Source organism: Mustela nivalis (genome assembly GCF_964662115.1).
Source record: "Mustela nivalis genome assembly, chromosome: 14".
NCBI classification, from domain to species: Eukaryota; Metazoa; Chordata; class Mammalia; order Carnivora; family Mustelidae; genus Mustela; species Mustela nivalis.
Window position 1 is genome coordinate 80,432,192 of NC_139033.1, and position 21,010 is coordinate 80,453,201.

Here is a 21,010-nt window from a genome sequence, read left to right on the forward strand (position 1 = left end):
AACTTTGATCAAATTTGAAAATTGAATACAATGGGTGCAGATTACTGTTGTTTTATTTTTGACTGTGCATTGAGGAGAAAGAGTAGAGTGGACAGAATAAAATGCAGGGTGCTGGTCAAGAAATGACAGACTATGGGGTGCCTGGGTAGCTCAGTGGGTTAAAGCCTCTGCCTTCAGCTCGGGTCATGGTCCCAGGGTCCTGGGATCGAGCCCCACATCAGGCTCTCTGCTCAGCGGGGAGCCTGCTTCCTCCTCTCTCTCTGTCTGCCTCTCTGCCTACTTGTGATCTCTCTCTCTCTCTGTCAAATAAATAAATAAATAAAATCTTTTTTTAAAAAAAGAATTCAACATATCATAAAATTAAAAAAAAAAAAAAAGAAAGAAAGAAATGACAGACTAGGAAGCTTCAAGCCCCCACACCCTCCAGAGTAAAATCAGTAAAATAACCAGAATCTGTCTGAACCAGCTCGGGCCCAGGGGCCCAAGAAGTTGGGAGCCACTGCTTTTTGAAACATTTTCTACTCCCATGGTTGCTGCCCCCAGCAAGAGTACCAAAGTCCCCTGGGATGTGTGTATGTTTCTGTGTCTGTCTGTTTTTCCAGCTTTCTGCACAGCATCCCCAACCAGCCAAAATCTCCTCTATGGGTTTTGGGACTGTTTCATGAGAACAATAGTGATAAGCATGTCACTCATCCCTGAGGCCTCAGTCGGTCTTGTGTGCAAGAGCACATGAAGATTGTGTCCAGGTGCAAAAGGCTGTTGTCCCCTTGGCTTGTCCTCACCATGTGAAGGGAATGTCTTCCCATTGGGTAAGCGGTCCAATTCTTGCAAAGAGGACTATGGTGCAGTAGGTCTGGGCTGCTGGCCTCTGCTTTGGACAGCTGGGGCAGTGAGTGAATGACTAAGGGTGCCAGGTATGTGGGGTGATGCCAAGGACACAGGGAGTCCAGGCCTGCGGATTCAGGATCTGCCCACCCAGTTTGGCCCTGGGTCTGAGTGGAAGGGAGAGGAAGAAGGGTTGGGATGGGGCTGTTTGCCTGAGGCTGTGGTGGGCAGGGGCAGAGAAACAGGCAGGGTGGCCCACCTTTGTTTCTGAGGACATTCTTTTGCTGACTTCTAACACCAGGATCTTCTTCTTTTATCCCCATCTCTCAATGCTCCTTCACAGCACTGTTTGCAGTCATAGGCCCTGGGTTTTTAAGTTTGAAGCTCATGGGAGATCAACACTGGTCCTTATTCTTTTATAACTATGCTTTAAAGAAAAAAAAAACTCTGATCTAGTCTACTTCTAAGGCCTTAATTATTAACTCTGTGCTTATAAAAACCCTAGATTTCTCATTCCATCCAGAATTCCTACATTTTCTGACTGAGATGTATTAACAGATATGACCTATTTTAAAAGTCCTACCAGGGGTGCCTGGGTAGCTCAGTGGGTTAAGCCTCTGTCTTTGGCTCAGGTCATGATCCCAGGGTCCTGGATTGAGCCTGGTGTCTCTGGCTCCCTGCTCAGCAGAGAGCCTGTTCCCCACCCCCTACTCGTGTTGGCCATCTCTGCCACTGTCTCTGTCTCTCTCTCTCAAATAAATAAATAAAATCTTATAAATGAATGGATGAATGAGGTCCAAGCTGGGAAAATGAATAAAGGGAAACCTCACTAAAAGGAGTTGGACCGCCAGAAGGGGGAGCTCTCACGCCCTACCACGTGTGGCAAATTGGAGATCTCAACAGGAATAGATTCACCTTATATTTCCCAAAGGAAGAAGTCTACTTTTCTAGCCCAGCAGGCAACAGCCCAGCCAATGAAAGACTATCACAACTCAGCCAATGAGGAGTCACTGTACTGCAGACTCCCAGTTTACTCCAGTGGACTTTTTGTTTGTTTGTTTGTTTGTTTATTATAACAGACGTTCCCAACTCCTGTTTCCTCTATAAAATAGCACTCCTCCCCTTCATTCTCAAGACTTGCCTGTGGTTTTGCTGTAGCTTGGGTGCCCTGAATTGCAATTCCCTTCTATTCCCAAATAAATCCACTTTGCTGGTAAAGTAACTGACAGTTCTATTTTCAAGGTTAACAAACCCTTCTTCCGTGTCTTGGTGGTCCTCCAGACATCGCATCTAAATAGAATCTACCACTGTTCACCTAGCGACACCTAGCGATCCTGATCCAACCTCCCCAAACATTTATACATCCTGTATCTCCCCGTGTCCTAGACAATCCATTGTCCTCTCCTGTCCTTTCTTCCTCTGATGCGTGTCTACAAACACTTCTCTCCATTTCCACAACTACCCAGTCGCCCACCCCTTCACCCAACTGTTCAACATTTCACTCTTTGAAGTACCTCTGTGTCATTTCCTGTTTGAGGGCTGTGATGAACAGAGTTGCTAAGAACATTCATGTCTGGGGGCCTGGGTGGCTCAGTTGGTTAAGCATCTGCCTTCGGCTCAGGTCATGATCTCGGGGTCCTGGGAATGAGCCCCACATCAGGCTCCCCACTCAGTAGGGAGTCTGCCTGTCCCTCTCCCTCTGCTCCTCTCCCTCTGCACAGCCCCACTGCCTGTGCGCGCGCTCTCTCTCTCTCTCTCTTTCTATATAAATAAAATATAAATATATAAATAAATAAATATATTATATTTATATATATAAATAATTTATATATAAATATATATTTATATAAATATATATATAAATAAATAATATATAAATAAATAAAAATAAGTAAAAAGAACATTCATGTCCAGTATTTTGTGTGGACATAGGTTTGTTGGACTTGGGGGTGAGGTCCTCCAGACCACTTTTGGGTTGAATGCGTCACTCCCTAGAAAGACCCACGGTGGGTGGAGGGAGAGTGGTCTCTCCCTCTTTGGGAGCTTTGTACTATCTCTCAATGAACTTTGTTTTTCTGCCCACCACCCTTTATCTGGTCTACCTCTTCAATCTTCGAAGTGGCATAACCAAGAACCACGGACACCGAAGGAAAAGAAATTCTGCAACATAGTCAACCTGGGCCCCACACTGAGAAGTGCTACCTCATTTAGCCCCAAACACAATGACATAGAGAACAAAGGCAAAAGAAATGTGTTCATTTCTGGATTGGGGGGCAGGGGCAGTGGGGAGAGACTCACAGGACTCTCACAGGAGTCCATGAAGGTAACTTTCTGGAGGTCAAAATGATTCTGCATGGCCCAAATCCCCTCTCCCCCACCACCACCACCATAAGTCACTTTATTGGCTTCAACCATCCAAGACCCCAACATAACAAAGACACTCTTTTCAGGCAAGACATTCCAAGGGCTTAGAGATTTTCTCCCAGAAGCCAGGTGAAGATCAGACCTTTCTTTGGAATGTGCAAGTTCTAAACATACCAGACCCACTGAGTCAATCATTGACTGGCCTGAATCCATTTCCTTTCCTCTGGAATAGATGCCTGGGATTGAGTTTCTGGGTCGTACTTGCGTGTTTTTATCATTGTGGTTTGCTTATTTGTAGAGCTGGGGCCGGGGGGAGGGGCGGAGGGCGGGGGCCAGGGTGGAGGACCTCCTCCAGAGTAGCTATAATGTCTTTATACCCCTACCAGCGGTGCATGAGTGACCAGTTTCTCCACATCCTCACCAACATCTGAGACAGTTTTCCCACATTTTGTCCAAGGCATTCTGGTAGATATGTCATGATACCTCACTGTGATTTTAATTTTTTCATGTGCTCCTTTATCATCTGTATCCTCTTCAGTGACATGCCTCTTCATGTCATTTGCCCATTTTGTAATCAGACTGTTTGCTTCTCACCAGTGCATTTTGTGAGTTTTTGTAGCTTCAGATATCCGCCCTTCGTTCGTGTGATTATTTGCTTGTGTAAACACTTCCCTTCAGGATGTACTTTGTTGTTTCGTCTTCTTAAAAGGATCTTTCATAGAACCTTGGTTTTTCCTTCTAATAAGCTCTAATTTGTCCATTTCTTTTGATGGGTCACACATTTGGTGTCAAGTCTAAAATCTCTTTGCCAGCCCTAGATCCCCAATTTTTCCCACAGACTTTTTTTCCTATGTTTTATATTTTATAAATAAGAGTTTTCTCTATTTGGTGCTAATGTTTGTATGAGGTGTGAGGTCAGGGGTTTTAGTGTAGTTCAGTTTGCCTGTGGGTGTCCCCTTACCCTATTTCCATTTGACAGAGAGACCATCTTTCAGCCCAGGAATTACTTGTGCATGTTTGCCAAAAATCAGTTGCACATACTTATTTGGGTTTCTACTGTTCCATTGATCTACTGCCAATACCACACAGAATTTATTAACTACATAAGAACTGTTAAGATACGGGAGATTTTATTCCTGATTTTCAAAATCGCTGTAGCTATTCTAATTCCTTTGCTTTTCCATGTAAGTTTTTTTTTTAATATTTTTATCTATTTATTTGGGACAGAGAGAGTACACACAAGAGTGGGGCGAAACAGAGAGGGAGAGAAAAGGAGAAAGAATCTGAAGCAGATCCCTCACACAGGGCTCAGTCCCACAGCCTGTGAGATCATGACATGTGCTAAATCCAAGATCCAGCTCTTAACCAACTGAGCCAGCCAGGATCCCCCACCCAAGTATTCTTTTACGTGCATTTTTTTTTTTTCAAGAGAAGTTCTATTACTTGCTCTTTTCACTTAGCATGTCATCATCAACATCTTCCCATGTCAGTACCTCTAGATCTGCCTCTTCTAAACAATAAAATTAAAAATAAAGTAAAACACAAATGCATGGTATTAATGTTCTGGAATCTACCTAACCTGGTCCCTCCAAAGGGCTAGTATTTTTCCTCCAGTTTTGTTATAATAAGTAATGCTGAAATCAATATCGTATTCTACATGTATTTGCACAAATGTTCCCCACCCCGTTGTCATTTGACTTTGTTTGTGCTGGGTGCAAAGACCTGTTTTGTTTAAACTCTGTGAGGTCAAGTTTATTGATCATTTGCTTTACGGCTTTCTGGCTTTAGAAAGACCTTCCCCACTCCATAATTATAAATGACAATATTCATCCATGTTCTCTAGGAGTACTTTCAACGCTTCAGTTCCCAGTCTTTGTTCTGCTAAGCCCCCCAAGAATGGACCAAGTCTGGTCCACCACCTGAGCACCACCTGAGTTGCTGGGAGCCTGGGCACCACCTGAGTTGCTCAGGAGAACCTAGGCAGCGTGCCAGGTCAGCTAGCCTCTCGGAGAAATGTTCCAAGTTCCCCTTGTGCTCCCAGGAGGACGCCCCTGGATACGTTGCACGCCCACAGCCCGCCCCTCCCCGATGCGTGCCGGGGTGAGCCCTGAGGAGATGGAGCCTTTGGGTGGCGGCGGTGCACCCTTGCTGGCGGAAGATCTGGCGACGGCCCTCTGACGGTAACAACGGTTGTCGGGAGCCACCTGGCGGCCGCTTTTATATAGTTTTCCCCCGGAATACCGGAGAAATCGGCAAGAATGGGGTTTGGCCAACGCTCGATAGGCAGAACTCCAGAAGGCCGGTGGCGCTAGCGGAATCTTTTCGGTCCTGCTGGGAATCTGTGCTTTGGCGCGTCATCAGTTCGCCGGAGAATGCACAGGCAGGGTTTTGGGGGAATGACCATGTCGCTGTCCCCCCGGGTGCTGGTGTGGACCAGACCCTGCTGGTGCTCCTTCGCCCTCGAGAAGCAACCATAGCCACTGGGAGGTAACGGGAAAGCGTGTGACCCGGCGTTCGGGTCTTCATGCTATCCATTCTTTTTTTTTTCCACTCTCCCTCCGGGAGGTGGGACCCGGCCATTCGGGGAGGACCGGATTGCTCATGGTAGGCTCAGCCGCAAGTCCGCGTGGATCCCAGCTGTCAGAGGCACCTGCTGAAATTGTTTTCGAAGCTCCCACTTGTAGTGGCATCTGGTAGGAGCCGTCTGTGAGGGACAGTACAGGGCCCTGGCTGCACTGCAGTCCTTCTCGAGGTCCGGTGGTCAGAGGTGCCTCCAAGTTTTCCCAAGTTCCCCTTCAGAGACACGGACCGACCCTACCCACACAGATGGCCTGGAAGGTGTATCGGGGCCTGGAGGCGGGCCTGCGTGGGACCCCGTCACCGGACTTTCCCATCAGCTTTTCCGAGTCCCGTTCTGGAGGTGGGGACCAGCTTGAGCCCCACGGGTGAGTCTAGATAGGAGGCCCCATCCATTGTGCGTGTCTGTGTGGGACCCATTCTTCGGAACGCCCCCCAAATATTCCAAGTCTCTTCTCCGGAGCTGTGGCCTGGCCAGGATGAGGGCTTTACTGGGCCTCCACGTCTTGCTTCCCGTCATCTCGTCGTTGGGAACCGCAACGTTGAGTCCAGGCTCACAAGGTTGGCGGCGCTCCCTGGTGGTTTTGGGGACCCAGATACACCGCGGTGCGGTCCACCTCAGTGGTACTGCGCCACCCCGCGGCCCTTTTATGTAGTTTACTCCCGGAGCTGGGGTTGAAAAAAAAGGTCGAGGGATCCTGACTGCGCTGCGATGCCCCAGTCGAAGGCGGGGTCGCTCAAATGGCCTTCCGGAGCCGACTGGGAGGGAGCCCGGAGATTAGGCCTGCAGTTCTGGGAGGGAGTGCCCGTTCCCGACACCCTCCCGAGAGGCTTGCTGGCTTGGCGCTTTAAGGATCCACCAGCGCAAAGTGCCCTTCACCACAGTGGTCCACAGGCCCGGCCCTGTACTGCTGGACTCCAGTCGTCGGAGGCTCTGCTCAGAAAATTTTCCAAGACCCCATTCACGGGGCCGCCTTGAGTACTGGGAAAGGAACCCTCAGCGTGGTCACTGTCCCTTTTGGGGCCCGTTCTTCAGAGGCACCTTCTAGGGAACTTTTCCATGTCTCACTCCAGGGACACGGATCAGCCCTGCCCAAGGCAGTGAGTTGGAAGGACGCTCCTTGCTGAGAAATACTGAGCTGGGCCGGGAGAAGCACTAGCATCCCTAGCGGACCCCGAGGAAAAATACATTATGAAGACAGGTGATTGAAGGGGTTTACTGGAATAGAGAATGGAAATCCTGAGATTTATGGGAATGACGATTGTTACTATTGAAGTTACCGGCGTTCGTCATTATCGTAATTGTTTCTGTTTTTTTCTGATTAATCGTAGTTATAAAACATTGAAGTTTCTCCATCCAAGAAGACTGATTGACTTAAAATGATGAATCATGGATTCCGGTCCACGAATTTTTTTAAGAATTGAAATATAATTGACATGAACATTGTATATTAATTTTAGGTGTACAATGTACTGATTTGATCTTTGTATATTTTGCAAACAGATCACCACCATCCAGTTAATATCTGTCACCATACATACTTATAGGATTTTTTTTTTTCCTGTAATGAAAACTTTCAAGGTCCACTCTCCTAGATACTTTCATATAAGCAATATGTTATTATTAACTTTGGTCACCGTGGTGTACAACACATCCCCATGACACTCACTTATATAACTGGAAACTTGTGTCTTTTGATTCCCTTCACCCATTTGGCCCTCCTGGAGCTCCCCACACCCCACCATTCCCTCTTCAAGCAACCACCAATCTGTTCTCTATATCCATGAGTTTGCTTTTGTTTTGTTTTTCTAGATTCCACATATTGTGAGATCCTGCAGTATTTATCTGTTTCTGCCTGACTTACTTCACTTAGTATAATGCCATCAAGGTCCATCCATGGACCTTGCAACACCAAAGGCAAATTTTCATTCTTTTTTATGGCTGAGTAATATTCTATTTGGTCCACAGAATTTACTTTTTTGTGTGTGTTAAGATTTTATTTATTTGTTTGACAAAGAAATAGAGAGCACAAGTAGACAGAGTGGTAGGCAGAGGGAGAGGAAGAAACAGGTTCTCCACTGAGCAGGGAGCCCAAGGTAGGGCTCAATCCCAAGTCCCTGGGATCATGACCTCAGCCTAAGGCAGACTCTCCACTGACTGAGCCACCCAGGCACCCTGGTCCACAGAATATTCTAAATCCACTCAGGCGCCCAGGAACCTGCTTGCTCCAACTAGCAAGGCCTTGACCCACAAGCTGCAGCTCCCAGCCTGGAAGGTCAGACGCAGTCTCTGCAACAACTGGTCCCAAGCGGTCAGGACTTGATCAACCCTTTCCTTCAATATTGCTCTGTCTTCCAACACAGCAAATAGGAGAAAGCCAAATTTGCTCCGCCTCACAAATCATGCCCCTCTTCTAGTGAGTCTGACCCTCCCATCAGGACATGCCTTCCTCTTTTTTTCCACCAGAAATATTCCCCACTCCTCTGCCTGCCTTGGAGTGTCTGCACATGCTGGTGGCTGACCCCGGGGGCCACGTAGGGCAAGCTCTGAACAAAGGGTACTTGTTATCATTTGGGAAGTCTTCCTGGATCTCAGTAGCGGGGGGGGGGGGGCAGAGAGTCATACCCATTCCCCAGGTGAACTATTTTTAAAAATGTACGTACATATTTATTTAATATCCAATTTTTAAAATTGAGATATGATCCCTATACCGTAACAATCACCCTCTTAAAACTGAGCGATTCAGTGGTTTGTAGTCGATTCACAAAGCTGTATAACTGTCCCCACTACCGAATTCCAGAACATTTCACCTCTCCAAGAAGAAACTGCCTCCCATGAAATATTTACATTCCATTCTACCCTCTCCCCAGGCCCTGGCAACCACCAATCTGTTTTCTTTCTGTATCTATGGATTTGCCTGGAGAGTTCATGAAAATGAAACCATACAATATATGGCCTTTATATCTGACCTCTTACACTCAGCATTGTAGTTTTGAGATTCATCTGCACTTTATTATAAATCAATTATTTGTTTGAACTAAGGATTTTACACTCTAAGCCATTAAGACATTTTCCTCCACATGCTACCACAAAAAAGTGGGGGGGTAATTGCATATCATATTACATTTAATTTTGTAACAATTTTTCAGCTTACCCTGCAGTGGCATTAAGTACAGCCCTTTTCCCCAGACCCAACCTGCCCTGCACACCTGGAGCCACCAGCATGCCCAGAGGACAGCCATCCACCCCAGTTAGTTACCCTGACTCAGAATGGTCATCCACCTGGACTAGGACTTCATGGGTGGGCTTTCCCAAGAGTATCCAAAAGGGGTGCTCTTAAAAGGGGAGGGACCCAGAGAGGCTCTGGGGAAGAGGGCAGCTTCCCCCACAGGAGGTCAGCCATGCAGGGCCTGGCCAGAAGGAGAAGGCTATGCCTTGAGGCTGGCAGTCCCCAGAGTATCTCTAAGGTGTTCTCACCTCCAATCCTGCCAGTGCTTGACCCAGCAAGAGCAGAGACAGATGCTGTTTGCAGCCTTTGGTAGGTACCTATTGGTGAACCGCCATGCAGGCCTTCAGGATTTCAGAGTAAGGCCTGCAGATAATTACACCCCTTTTGAGAAGCCGTTCTTGACCTGCTGCTGGGTCTCAGTAGAGACTGACTACTGAACTGTGGCTACCAAGTCACCATGCACCCTGAGTTGCCTGTCATGGATGTCATCTGATCCACCAAGCTGTAACAGGCATGACAGCAGCATCTCCTCATCAAGTGGAAGTGTACAGCTGTCATTGGACCTGATCATCCCAAATGGCACAATAAGTTACATGAAGACATAGCTCGAATGCCCATGGTCCCCACTCCTGCTATAGCCTTCTCTCCCAGCCAGCACCCATGGCCTGCATGGGGAGTTTCCAATGCTGCTGATGCGGGTGTGGTTTCTAGGTGGTTCTGCACGATGGGCAGGCACCACCTGGAAATGGAGAGCAACATACTACAGCCCCTCTCTGGGGCCCTCCCCGAAGGACAGTAGTAAAGAGAAACCCTCCCAGTGTGCAGTCCAGCAGTGCCCCTCATTGTGCATTTTGCTAGGAAGGAGAAAGGGTCAGATGTACCAGTACCAGTTCATGGGCTGTGGCCAATGGCTTGGCTGGATAGTCAGGAACTTGGAAGGAACACGACTGGAAAACTGGTGGAAAACGTGGGGAAAGAGGTATGTGGATACACCTTTCCGAACAGGCAAAAAATAAATAAAGATGAAGATACTTGTGTCCAATGTGAATGCTCACCAAATGGTGATGACCTCAACAGAGGAGTGTTTCATCATTGAGGGGACAGCATGATCCCTTCTCTGGATACCAGTCAGCCTGTTTGCCCAGCCACCCCTGTCATCGCCCACTGGGCTTGTGAACAAAGTGGCCATGGTGGCAGGGATGATGGTTATATATAGATTCAGCAAAATGGACTTCTACTTACCAAGGCTGACTTGGATATGGTCACCATTGAGTACCCAGTATGTCAGCATCAGAGACCAACACTGAGCCCCAATATTGTGCCACTATCCAGAAGTAATCAGCCAGCTTCCCAGTGACAGGTTGATTCCACTGGACTCCTTCCACCATGGAAGGGGTGGCATTCTGTCCTTAATGGAATATACAGTTACTCTGGATACAGATTGCCTTCCCTACACAATGCTTCTGCCAAAATTACCACCCATGGCCTTACAGAATGCCTTATCCACTGTCATGTATACCACCGCACATTGCTTCCAACCAGGAAACTCATTTCACAGCCCCAGAAGGGCAGTCATAAGCCCATGCTCATGGAATTCACTGATCTCACCATGTTCCCCACCATCCTGAACCAGTTGGCTTGACAGGATGCTAAAGTGGTCTTTTGAAGACTCAGTTACAGTACCAGCTGGGTGGCAATACCTTGTGGGGCTGAGGCATGGTTCTCCAGAAGGTTGTATAGTCTCTGAATCAGTGACCCACATATGGTACTGTTTGTTCAACAGCCAGCAGTCATAGGTCCAGGAAGTAAGGGATGTAAATAGGAATGTCACCACTCCCCTAGGTCACCCACTAGCAATATTTCTGATTCCTAGTCCCACAGCCTCATGTTCTGCTGGCCAGAAGGTCTTAAAACACAAGGTAAGAAAAGCTCCCACCAGGAGACACAATGATTCCATTGACCTGGAGCTTAGGATTGCCACTCGGCGACTTTGGTCTCTTTATGCCTCTGAAACAATAAACAAAGGAAAGGAATTGTGGTGTTGCCTGGAGTAACTAATTCTGACTACCAAGGGAAAATTGCACTGCTACTCTATGATAGAAGTAAGATACAGTATGTCTGGAGTACAGGAGATCCTTTAGGGCCTTTCTCAGTTTCACCATGCCCTGCGATCCAGGTTAATGTAAAACTACAATGACCCAAGTAACGGGCAGGAATGAAGGGTTGGGTCTACCCACTGGGTAAAGAACAAAACCAGCTGAAGCGCTCACTAAAGGTGAAGGGAATATAGAAGGGGAGAGAAAGAAGGTAACTGTAGGTACCAGCTAACAGCCCCATGGTTGGTTACGGAAACGAGGACCATAATCATGAGTATTTACTCCTTATTTTACTATTAATAAGTTTGTGTGTATCTTTTTTACCCTCTCTTGGGCTCTTGTCATGTAGCATAAGATGTACCAATTTTTATCATGGGATTGAAGTATGGCCAATTCCACCTCATTGTGTTTAGATTACATGATACCTTCTGAGGAGAAAAGTAAACATCACTCAAGGACCTACCTCCTCTTCTAGGGAAAGACTTAGTGCCTTTTCCGTTGTGCAAAGGTTATATTATGTTATATTACGGCAGAATCATGACCTCTTGAGATGTGTATGGATGTCACGTTGACAAGGAGTAGACCTGTCATGGCTAATTTTATGTGTCAACCTGACTGGCCACGGGGAGTCCAGATTAAACAATATTTCTGGATATGTCTGAGGGCATTTCCAGTTCAGAGCAGCACTTCCATTGAATCAATCGATTCACCAAAACATATTGCCCCCCACCAGGTGTGTGGCCCCCATCCAACCCACTGAAGGCCTGAATAGAATGAACCAAAAGGGGAGGAAGGAGGAATTCAATCTTTTTTTCTCTGACTTGCCATTTGAGCTAGAACAACTCATTATTACATCTCTTGCCCTCAGAATGGGATTTACACCATCAGTTCCCCCATTCTCGGACCTTCAGACTCACACCAAATTACACCATCAGCTTTTCTGGGTCTCAGTCTTGTAGACGACACACCTGTCAGCTTCTATAATAACAGGAGCTAACTCTCCACATACTAACTTCATGAAAATCTACAGCACACACACACACAAAATCTACAGCACACATTGACAAACCAATCGCATGTTTGTTCTTGCCCCACACACCAAAAAGGATGACAAGGAAATAAAAGGGCCAGAAGCACAGCACAGGTGGTGGGACACCCCAGCACTGAGAAACCCCATTCCTCGTGGCAGCAGAGGGTTTTATCAGCTGCAACTCTGTTCTGAGTGACTGGGCAGGGAGCACCCACCTCAGAAGAGCCCCTAGAGAATCAGGGGGTAAGTGACAAGCGGCCTTGAAAGAGGCCTCTGCAGGCCTCCTCCAGTGTTCTAGAAGGATCACAAATGTTCTGCCAATACTTGCACCAGCTATGGTTCATGCCTTTGTCTGCATGTCCCATCTACATGCCAGCCCCCTGTTTCTGCAGACATACCTCCCAGGGTGTCAACACCACCAGCCCTAGGGATCCAGGAGTCTAGGAGCTAGGAGGGTCAGACCCTCCAGACCAGACCCCCACTGGTGACCCAGAGGAGGCCCAGGAATCTGCAGGTTTGAGTGACCCATGACCTATGTCCACACTAGGGAGGGGTGCTGCTAATGCAGGTCAGGCCAGGGTTGCCAGAGTGGGCCTTCCTGCTCCAGCAGCAGAGCAAGGCTCTGGAGCAGCTTCCAAATCCAGACCTTACTGACTTTGCCCATCTGGACTTGCAGGATTTGGAACAACCAGGTACACCAAGCTTGCCTGGGCAGAGGAGCTTTGGGGTCACCCACTTGGCCAGAGCAGGCTTCATGCGGGTGCCCTTCAAAGAAGGGGAACAAAGAGGTGGGTCCAGACTGAAATCCCAGCACCTCCCGCCATCTAGATCTCCTCCAGGACTCAGGTGGGCAGCCTCACCCAGATGCTGTGATTGCCCACGGCCAATGAGCTCCAGGGAGGTGACAGTGCCCAGGCCTAGACTCAGTCCGTTCCTGCAGCCACTCGCAGCTGCTCAGCTCCCCCATGGCAGCTCCGGCTCCTGTCACCAGTCAGAAATACAGTGCAGGGTGCCCGGGTGCTCTCCGCTGTGGCTTGTGCCTGCTTGCCATTCATTCATTCTACTCATTCCTGGCTCCAGGCCCAAAAGGATCACAAGAACATGTGGGGAAGGGAGAGCCAACCCTGCCAGGACTGAGGAAGCACCCTGGAGAAAACTATGAGGACCATGTGGGGACTTCAGTAGAACCTCAGATGGCTCTAAAACCCTCCCATCTCCGTGTGCTGCCCTCCTTCCACCCGTCCCCACTTGAAGCCCTGTCACCTCAAATCCCACCATGGTGGCTGCCGAGTAACTTGTGAAAGGCAAATTTGATCATGCCTATGCCCCTAAACCTTTAGATCTCCCTATTGCTCTTAGGACAAGCCCTCAGGAGCCTCTGGAACACGTACCCCAATACACTCTTCCTTTGGCTGCTGCCGCCCAGCCACATAAGTCCTCTTGAGTAGGGGGACAAAGAATTTGATCAGTTTCAAGGTCAATCAGATATCAAGGGTAAGGGTTTCTCTCTAAACTGACTTAACAGGATTCTTGCTACAACTGGACCAGGCAGGCTGAAGACAAGGCCAAGTGATATAGGAAAGAACAGTAGTGTTCAAAGTCCACAGCCAAGAAAGAATTCTTGAGACATCTTTGGTGCATAAAGGTGGTTTTATTAAAGCATGAGGACAGGACTCGTAGGCAGAAAGAGCTGCACTAGGGTCACGAGGAGTGGCCCATTATATACTTTCAAATAGGGAGGAGCTTAGGGATAGCGTTAAGCCTGTAAAGAACTTAGAAGCAAGGCTTCCAGGACCTTGAGGGGGCCAGCTATCATTGGGAAAATGTCATTTATTACCTCTAATAAAACCTCGGTCATAAGACCCTTCAGATGTATATCATCAGGTCATATGCTTGGGCCAACATGTACCTGGGTGGGGGCGGACATTTAGAGATAAAGGAAATTTCTAAAGGAATTTTTGTATGTTAAGTAGACTTACAGGATCCAGGGGCGGGGCGGAGGGAGGATTGGGCTAGGATTGTTTTTTGCCCCTTAGCAAAATATTAATATTGAGGCAGTTGAGTCCCTCTGTCACTCTGTCACTCTGCCTGTTTCAAGGACTTGTCAATAGGCTGTAAGTAGTAAGAAAACTTAATTTTCGTCTGCCTTTGTTTCCCACATCATCAAGCACCAGGCCTAGTCAGAAGACCACTCAGAGGAGCGTGCCCAAAGTTTGGTCAACGAGTCTTCATCAAGGGATCATCCTGGGGAATGACTTAAGTTAGGCTGACTCCTCTCCTTGGCCCTGACCCTACAGAGCCCCCAGGGGTTAAGCATGCCCTCTTCTCCAGAGGTCTGGGCTTTCTGTCCATGGCCAGTTGGATTTGTTTGCCTCAGTTAGCCACACAATCCTTCTTTCTGGTTGTCTTCTTCAGGAGTCTACCTACTTTTACATTTCGCTATACAGCAGCCCCATCCCTATTTTTGGCAGCACTGAACACCCTCCTCCCGCTGAGATGAGAAAGACACAGTGCTCGTTCTCCAAGGCGCGAATCCCCTGGCCCCACGAGCCCAGCAAGACATTCAGCAATGCAAACTTTGGTTTGTAGATTTTTGTGGCTTATGAAAACCGTGATTGTGGATTCCAGGAAACTTATCTCAAGGCCGGACTGAGACACTGGGCCGTTTTCTTTGACATTTCACAACACTGATGGAGGCACAGGTGAGGCGGGGAACGGCATCCTCCCGGAAGGTGCTGGGGTTGGGAAAGGCAGTGGGGATCAATCCCCGCCGAAGCCAGGCGCTTCCTCAGCCAGGCGCTTCCTCCAAAGCGCAGGTGCCGCTGCTGCTGGAGCTCCCAGACCCCGCGCAGGTGTGTGTGTTTGGGGTGGGGGGCTTTCTGGAAACGCAACACAGACAAATGTCCAATGAATGGAAAACAAGGAGACCGGCGCCTGAAGGTGACGAAAATGGCTCAAGGTCACACCGCTTGTATCGGCGGAGCTCAGCGATCAGTGACTCAAGCCCTTTTTGGAAAAAGCAAACGGGAGGAAACAGATTGCGACAGCAGTGGCCACCCGGCGCCCCAGCAGGGGCAAGCGCCGGACTGGGCCCTCCCTACCCCCTTTTCCCCCCCAAAACAGGGGTCTACACCGGCTCTGCGCGGGCAGGGCGGGCTTCTTTGAGATCTCGCGATTTCAAGGCTGTGGTGTTACGCCTCTGAAGTCGCGAAGGCAAAACGGCACGGTAAGAGGCGGGGATAATGAAGGACCCTCCAAGGAACCTCGGGAAAGGGGCGGAGAGAGCCTCGTTCTGGAGGGCGAAGAGAGTGGCGGCGCCGTGCTTAACTGTCGTAAAAGGGGACGGGACGCACCGCGTTCCCGACGGACGTAAAGTGGGCGGGACGCGCCGCACTAGGAACGGACGCGGAGGGGCTTCACCCTGCTCCGGCCGGCGGCTGGCGGCGCTGGGGCACTATGGAGCGCTACACCGGCGCCTTCGAGGAGGCGGTGGACGGCGCCCGGCAGCAGGAACGGCACTACCAGCTGCTGTCTGCGCTGCAGAGCCTCGTGAAAGAGCTGCCCAGGTGCGCGGCCGCGGGGCGGAACGGGCGGCTGAAATGGCCCTGGGTCCCGCCCGCGCTCACCGCGCCCCTCTGCCCGCAGCTCCTTCCAGCAGCGCCTGTCCTACACCACGCTCAGCGACCTGGCTCTGGCGCTTCTCGACGGCACCGTGTTCGAGATCGTGCAGGGACTGCTGGAGATCCAGCACCTCACCGAAAAGAGCCTGTACAACCAGCGCCTGCGGCTGCAGAATGAGCACCGAGGTGCGCGGGGGCGGCGGGACGACGCACGCTTTTCCTCCGGGAGTTTAGCTCTCGGTCTCTGTGCAGGCCGAGCCCTAACCTGGGTGTCGCTCAGATGATATCCCCACAATTGACCAGGTCAAGCAAGGGCTTGGAGACTGCTAGCGGTTTTTTGTTGGTGTGTGTGTGACAAAGGGGTTAAGGCAGTTAAATTTTTTTCAGTTGCACAGCCCCTTGTTATCATAATATCCAGACACTCCCTGCCCGGACTTTCCTGTGTCTCCACCCTCCTCCAAGCAGGAAGGCCCAAGGCCTCCCTGCCTGGTCAGTCCACCGACAGATCCCCGGTAGTGGCGGTCAGCGGTAGAGGTTGACCACCCCCAGTGATGGCCCAAAGTGTTGACAGCTCTGCCGTGCCCTTTAGGGTGAGTTCCCCTTCGGCAGCGCAGAGGGCCACACCACCACCTGCTCATTGAGTTCCCCTGCGCTATGCCCTGTGGCACCCTTGGGACCCGAACCACACCCTAAGCCAAAGCCTCCTGAGCCTTAGCCCCGCCTAGGCATCCCTACTCAGGGGTCTCCGGGAGCACCTTCCTCCAAGGTGTGTTGGGCATCTCTCCCTGCCCCGTCAGTTTCCCACCTTTGTTATTTTGTTTTTACCCAACTTATTTATTTAAAAAAAAAAAAAAAAGTTAAAACATTCAGCTAAGTTGAAAGAGTGGTGTATACCTGTATCCTCTCCAGCCAGATTCAGTAATTAACATTTTGCCCAAGCCTTAATACCCCTAAATATATGTAACACCTTAGGGCTTCACCTTGAGTTTTCAGCATCTCTCTGGACTGAGGATTTCAACCGCAGCATTGCTGTTTGTGGCTGAACAAGTCTTAATGGTAAGACAGTGTCTTGTGCATTGCAGGCTGTTTAGCCAGCATCCCTGGCTTCTACCCACTAGATGACAGGGGTGTATTCCCCCAGTGACAAAGAGAACTCTCTTCATGCATCCTTGGTGATCAACCTTGGCCCAGGATTGAGAACCAGTGCTCTAGATCACGAACACTCTCCTATGTGAGCCCAGTGAATAGCATTAACTTAACCATTCCAGGGTGTCTTCTGACCTTCAGTCCACTGTCCTACTGTCCAACTTGTCATAAACTCGCTTCCTGAGGCCAGTGTGGGTTTATGCATTGCAGCTGGTTACTTTGGTCTCTGTGCTTCTGGAATAGTCTCATTCACTATGGTATTGACTTTTTGAAGAGTCTGGGGCACTCTACCTGTAGAATGTCCCCATTCTGGATCTGCCACATTGCTTCCTCGTGCTGTCATTTAACCATTTCTCCACCCTCTGTGTTTCCTGTAACCTGGACAGCAGGTCAAGACACAATGATAGGCAGCTTAAACGTTTGTGGCAAAAACTAGTGTTTCAGGAGTGGACATTGGGTTTTGTTGCATCCCCTTTTCAGCATGTCTGGAGATGGGCACATGGCTTTTTGGTTAACTCTGGTCAGTTGCACTCATTTGGTAATTCCTGGGATAAACTGCATTCCTGGGATAAATCCCACTTGGTCAGGATGCATTACCCTTTTTGTTTATGTTGGATTTGATTTGCTAAACTATTGTTAAGAATATGTGCCTCTGTGTTCATAATGGACATTGATTTGTAGTTTCTTTTAATGTCTTTGGATGGGATATTAGGGTAAGGCTGGCTTCATGGAGTGAGTTGGGGAAGTGTTCTCTTCTGTTTTCTAGAAGAGTTTTGTTTTGTTTTGCTTTGTTTATAGAATTGGTATTACCTTTTTTGCTGCCGTGGGAATGGGTGTCTTTATAAATATTTCTGCTGAGGTGTGGGATGCATACAGTCACAAGTCCAAAGAATATAGCTCATTATTCTTTGTAATGCTCAAACCGAGCCACATTTGGTCAGTGGGAGAGCTCTTGGGCTGCCGCCTCTGTCCTTTTGATGTGCCCCCATCATTCTTGGAGTACCTCCTTGCTTTCTTGTATAAGAAGGTGTCTGGGATCATCTTTTCTTCTTTCCCTGCCTCGGCCCCCCTCCAGCTTCTCCAGCAGCCTCCCGTCAGGTGCACCTTCCCCTTTGGCCACCGTAAAGCTTTCCTGCTTCCCGCTTTCCCAAGTCTCCTGCCTGTGCTTGAGTCTCTGCCAAACGCAGGCATGGTCACCTACTGTCTTGCTGTCAGTGAGTAGTTCTTGTTCTCCTGTGGGTGATCTATGTTTATCTCCACAGAGGAGTCCTTTTCCAGACTTTGCCTAGGTCATCTCCTGGACATCTCAGTGAATGTCCCATGGGTGATGGGCAGCTCACACCCAGGACTGCTGGCCTATGGCCATCTGAACCCAGAAGCCTCTGGACTAGTCTCCCACTTCTCTTGGTCTTCTGAGCATTGGCTACAGCCCTGGCCAGCCTGCCTTGTCTCACCCTCCTCAGTTGCCTTGCACCCTCCAGAGGAGTCCCCTGGACCCTTGCTGCTGGAGAAAGGCCCTGCCCTGGGTGAAGACAAGACTGAGTGAGCCAGGGGATTAGACATCCCCCCAAACTCCACCCTGTTTCTAGTATAGAGCTTCAGGCAGGCTGGGTCATCAGGCAGGGCTTCATCTCTGCACCTTGGCTTGGCTGCCCCATGGTGGGACAGCCAGGGTAGGTGGCCGAGGTGAGACGTGTTCCCTGCCCGCCCCTCTCCATCTCACCCCCACCACCTGCTGGACTTCTCTGGTCTCCTCTCCTCCTAGTGCTCAGGCAGGCGCTGCGACAGAAGCACCAAGAAGCCCAGCAGGCCTGCCGACCCCACAACTTGCCCGTGCTCCAGGCAGCTCAGCAGCGTGAGCTGGAGGTAGGGGTGTGGGCTGGGTGGGTATCACCTGGGCTGTGCTGACTGGGCTGTGGTAGAGAGCTGCTCTGGGCCTCAACTTGGGTGGTCCATTGGAGGCCTGATGAGTCCCCAAATGTGGCTCTTTGCTGTGGGGGTTGGGATGTGGCAGGATCAGGTAGAGAGTGTGATTCCTCTGCGTCCCAAGACCGTAGCTCTTTAAGGGCTGGGCCTGTTCAGGGCAATTGTGGGATGGTGGGGCCAGCTAGCGGAGACCAAGTCTGCTCCCAAGTTGCTCAGGACAACCAGGAGACCCATATGTAAGCAAGAAGCTATGGGTGGTGGGGGTGCATAGAAAGGCTTATGCAGGGTCCCAAGCAGCCTGGAGCCAGGATGCACAGGGAAGAGGTACCGAGCTGGGATTAGCAGGTGGCCCCAGTGGGGAGGGAACATATACAAAGGCCCAGAGATAGTTGGCAACTTGATGGTAAGCAGAAGTGGACCCGGCATCTGGCCAGCTCATGGTGGTCCCGAGCAGTCCTTGCTGGGCAAGGCCTGGCCCAGCAAAGGGAGGACACCTGGCTGGGGGTCCTGGAAAGGAGAGCATTCCGGGTAGGGCAGGGTAGCCCTTCTGCAGGGTTCATTTAGCCAAGAAGGGAGCAACCTGCATGCAGTAAGGGCACCATCAGTGGTCTTGGAGCCACTGGGAGTGTGGAACGGTTGGAGGAAGTGGCAGGCCACCAGTGTGTGTTTGAGGTAGTGTGCGATGGGCAGGGGGCTGACCTCCTGAGCCGCCCTCACTGTGCAGGCAGTGGAACACCGGATCCGTGAGGAGCAGCGAGCAATGGACCAGAAGATTGTCTTAGAGCTGGACCGGAAGGTAGCAGACCAGCAGAGCACACTGGAGAAGGCTGGGGTTGCTGGCTTCTATGTGACCACCAACCCACAGGTCGGTCCCTTGGGCCTGCCCTGGCCCAGCCCAGAGGGTGCTGGTTCCCAAAGGCCCAGTTCCCTCTAGGGTTTTATCACTGGCCCCTGGGGAGCCAGCCCCAGAGTGTGTGAGGAGAGGGGAGGAGGGAAGAATTAGTAAGGCAGGGCGCACTGCCTCTGCCGATAAGAGGGCAAGCCAACTGGCTGTGGGGGTACTGCCCACCTTCCCCAGGCCTGCTCCTCACAGGGCCCTCACGTGCTCCGCCCCTGCGTACACCTGTGTGCACCAGCCCAGGGTACCTGTGGGCCCTGTTGCAGGCTGACATCCCTGCTTCTGTCCCTTTCTGGCAAGCCATGGCCAGGAATCACTCACTGGCAGGTTCACTTCCTGGCACTCTGTAGGCCCCAGTATCTGCCTCTGGGCCCCAGGGAAAAGGGGGCTTTTGCCAGGGCAGGAGAGACCAGGTGGCATTCTGGTGTCACAGCAGCCCTTCTGCGTCCTAGGAACTGACACTGCAGATGAACCTGTTGGAGCTCATCAGGAAGCTGCAGCAGAGGGGCTGCCAGGTGGGGAAGACAGCCTTGTGACCAGCAGGGCACTCCACTAGTCACCTGCCGCCCACCATGGCTGAGAAGACAGCCCTGTTCCTGTCATCACAGGCAGCACAAAGCTGAGAGTGGGACTTATCTCCCCAACATCTGGCCACCACCTTCCCAGCTGCCTGCAGGAGGGGTCGACCCTCTGAGGAGAGGCCAGGTGGACCCTGGCTGCACCTGCCATCCACTTTTTTTTTGTTTTGTTTTTTTGTTTGTTTGTTTTTTTGGTTTTTTTTTTTTTTTGGCCCAGAGCTAGGATGGTGTGGTAAAGGAAGAGTGCGTCCATTCTGCTGGCTGGCCGCTCCAGAGTCAGGGGAGAGTGGGGCTGAAGGTCCTAGCACCTTCTCACTCCACCGGACACATCCCCCACCTTCGCCATGCCCCATGTTCTGGCCTCAGCCCCTTCCCTGGCAGGTGCAGCCTCAAACTAAGTGGGAGACACTGCAAGCGCCAAGTCCTGTGAGGCCGAGAGAAATAAAGGTACCTCAGCGTGGCCTGCGTGTCACTTGTGTGCTAGCTCTTTGATATCTGCCATGACCGGGGCCCAACTGGGGCCCTCACCTTGTAGCTTGTGGGGAGGAAACAGCAGATGCGCTCAGCCATGCCACATTCCCCCCAGGGTAAGCCCCAGGATACTAGGACCACATCTAGTCCGCTCTGGGAGGTTGGAGGTGGGGGCAGGCAGCCATGAGTTTGCTCTGGTCAGAACAGTCGGAAAAGTCTGAGAGAGAGAATCCCCAGGTAGAGAAGCAC

At 50.3% G+C, this 21,010-nt stretch overlaps 1 protein-coding gene across 1 annotated transcript; it reads left to right on the forward strand.

The window, feature by feature from the left end:
- The first annotated feature begins 15,488 nt into the window (after window positions 1-15,488).
- On the forward strand, window positions 15,489-20,751 carry DGCR6L (DiGeorge syndrome critical region gene 6 like). The gene is made up of 5 exons (XM_082697607.1): window positions 15,489-15,688; window positions 15,768-15,928; window positions 18,654-18,754; window positions 19,539-19,679; window positions 20,165-20,751. The coding sequence occupies exons 1-5, from the start codon at window positions 15,579-15,581 to the stop codon at window positions 20,246-20,248; spliced, it is 597 nt and encodes a 198-aa protein (XP_082553733.1). The 5' UTR covers window positions 15,489-15,578; the 3' UTR covers window positions 20,249-20,751.
- Window positions 20,752-21,010: the final 259 nt, after the last annotated feature.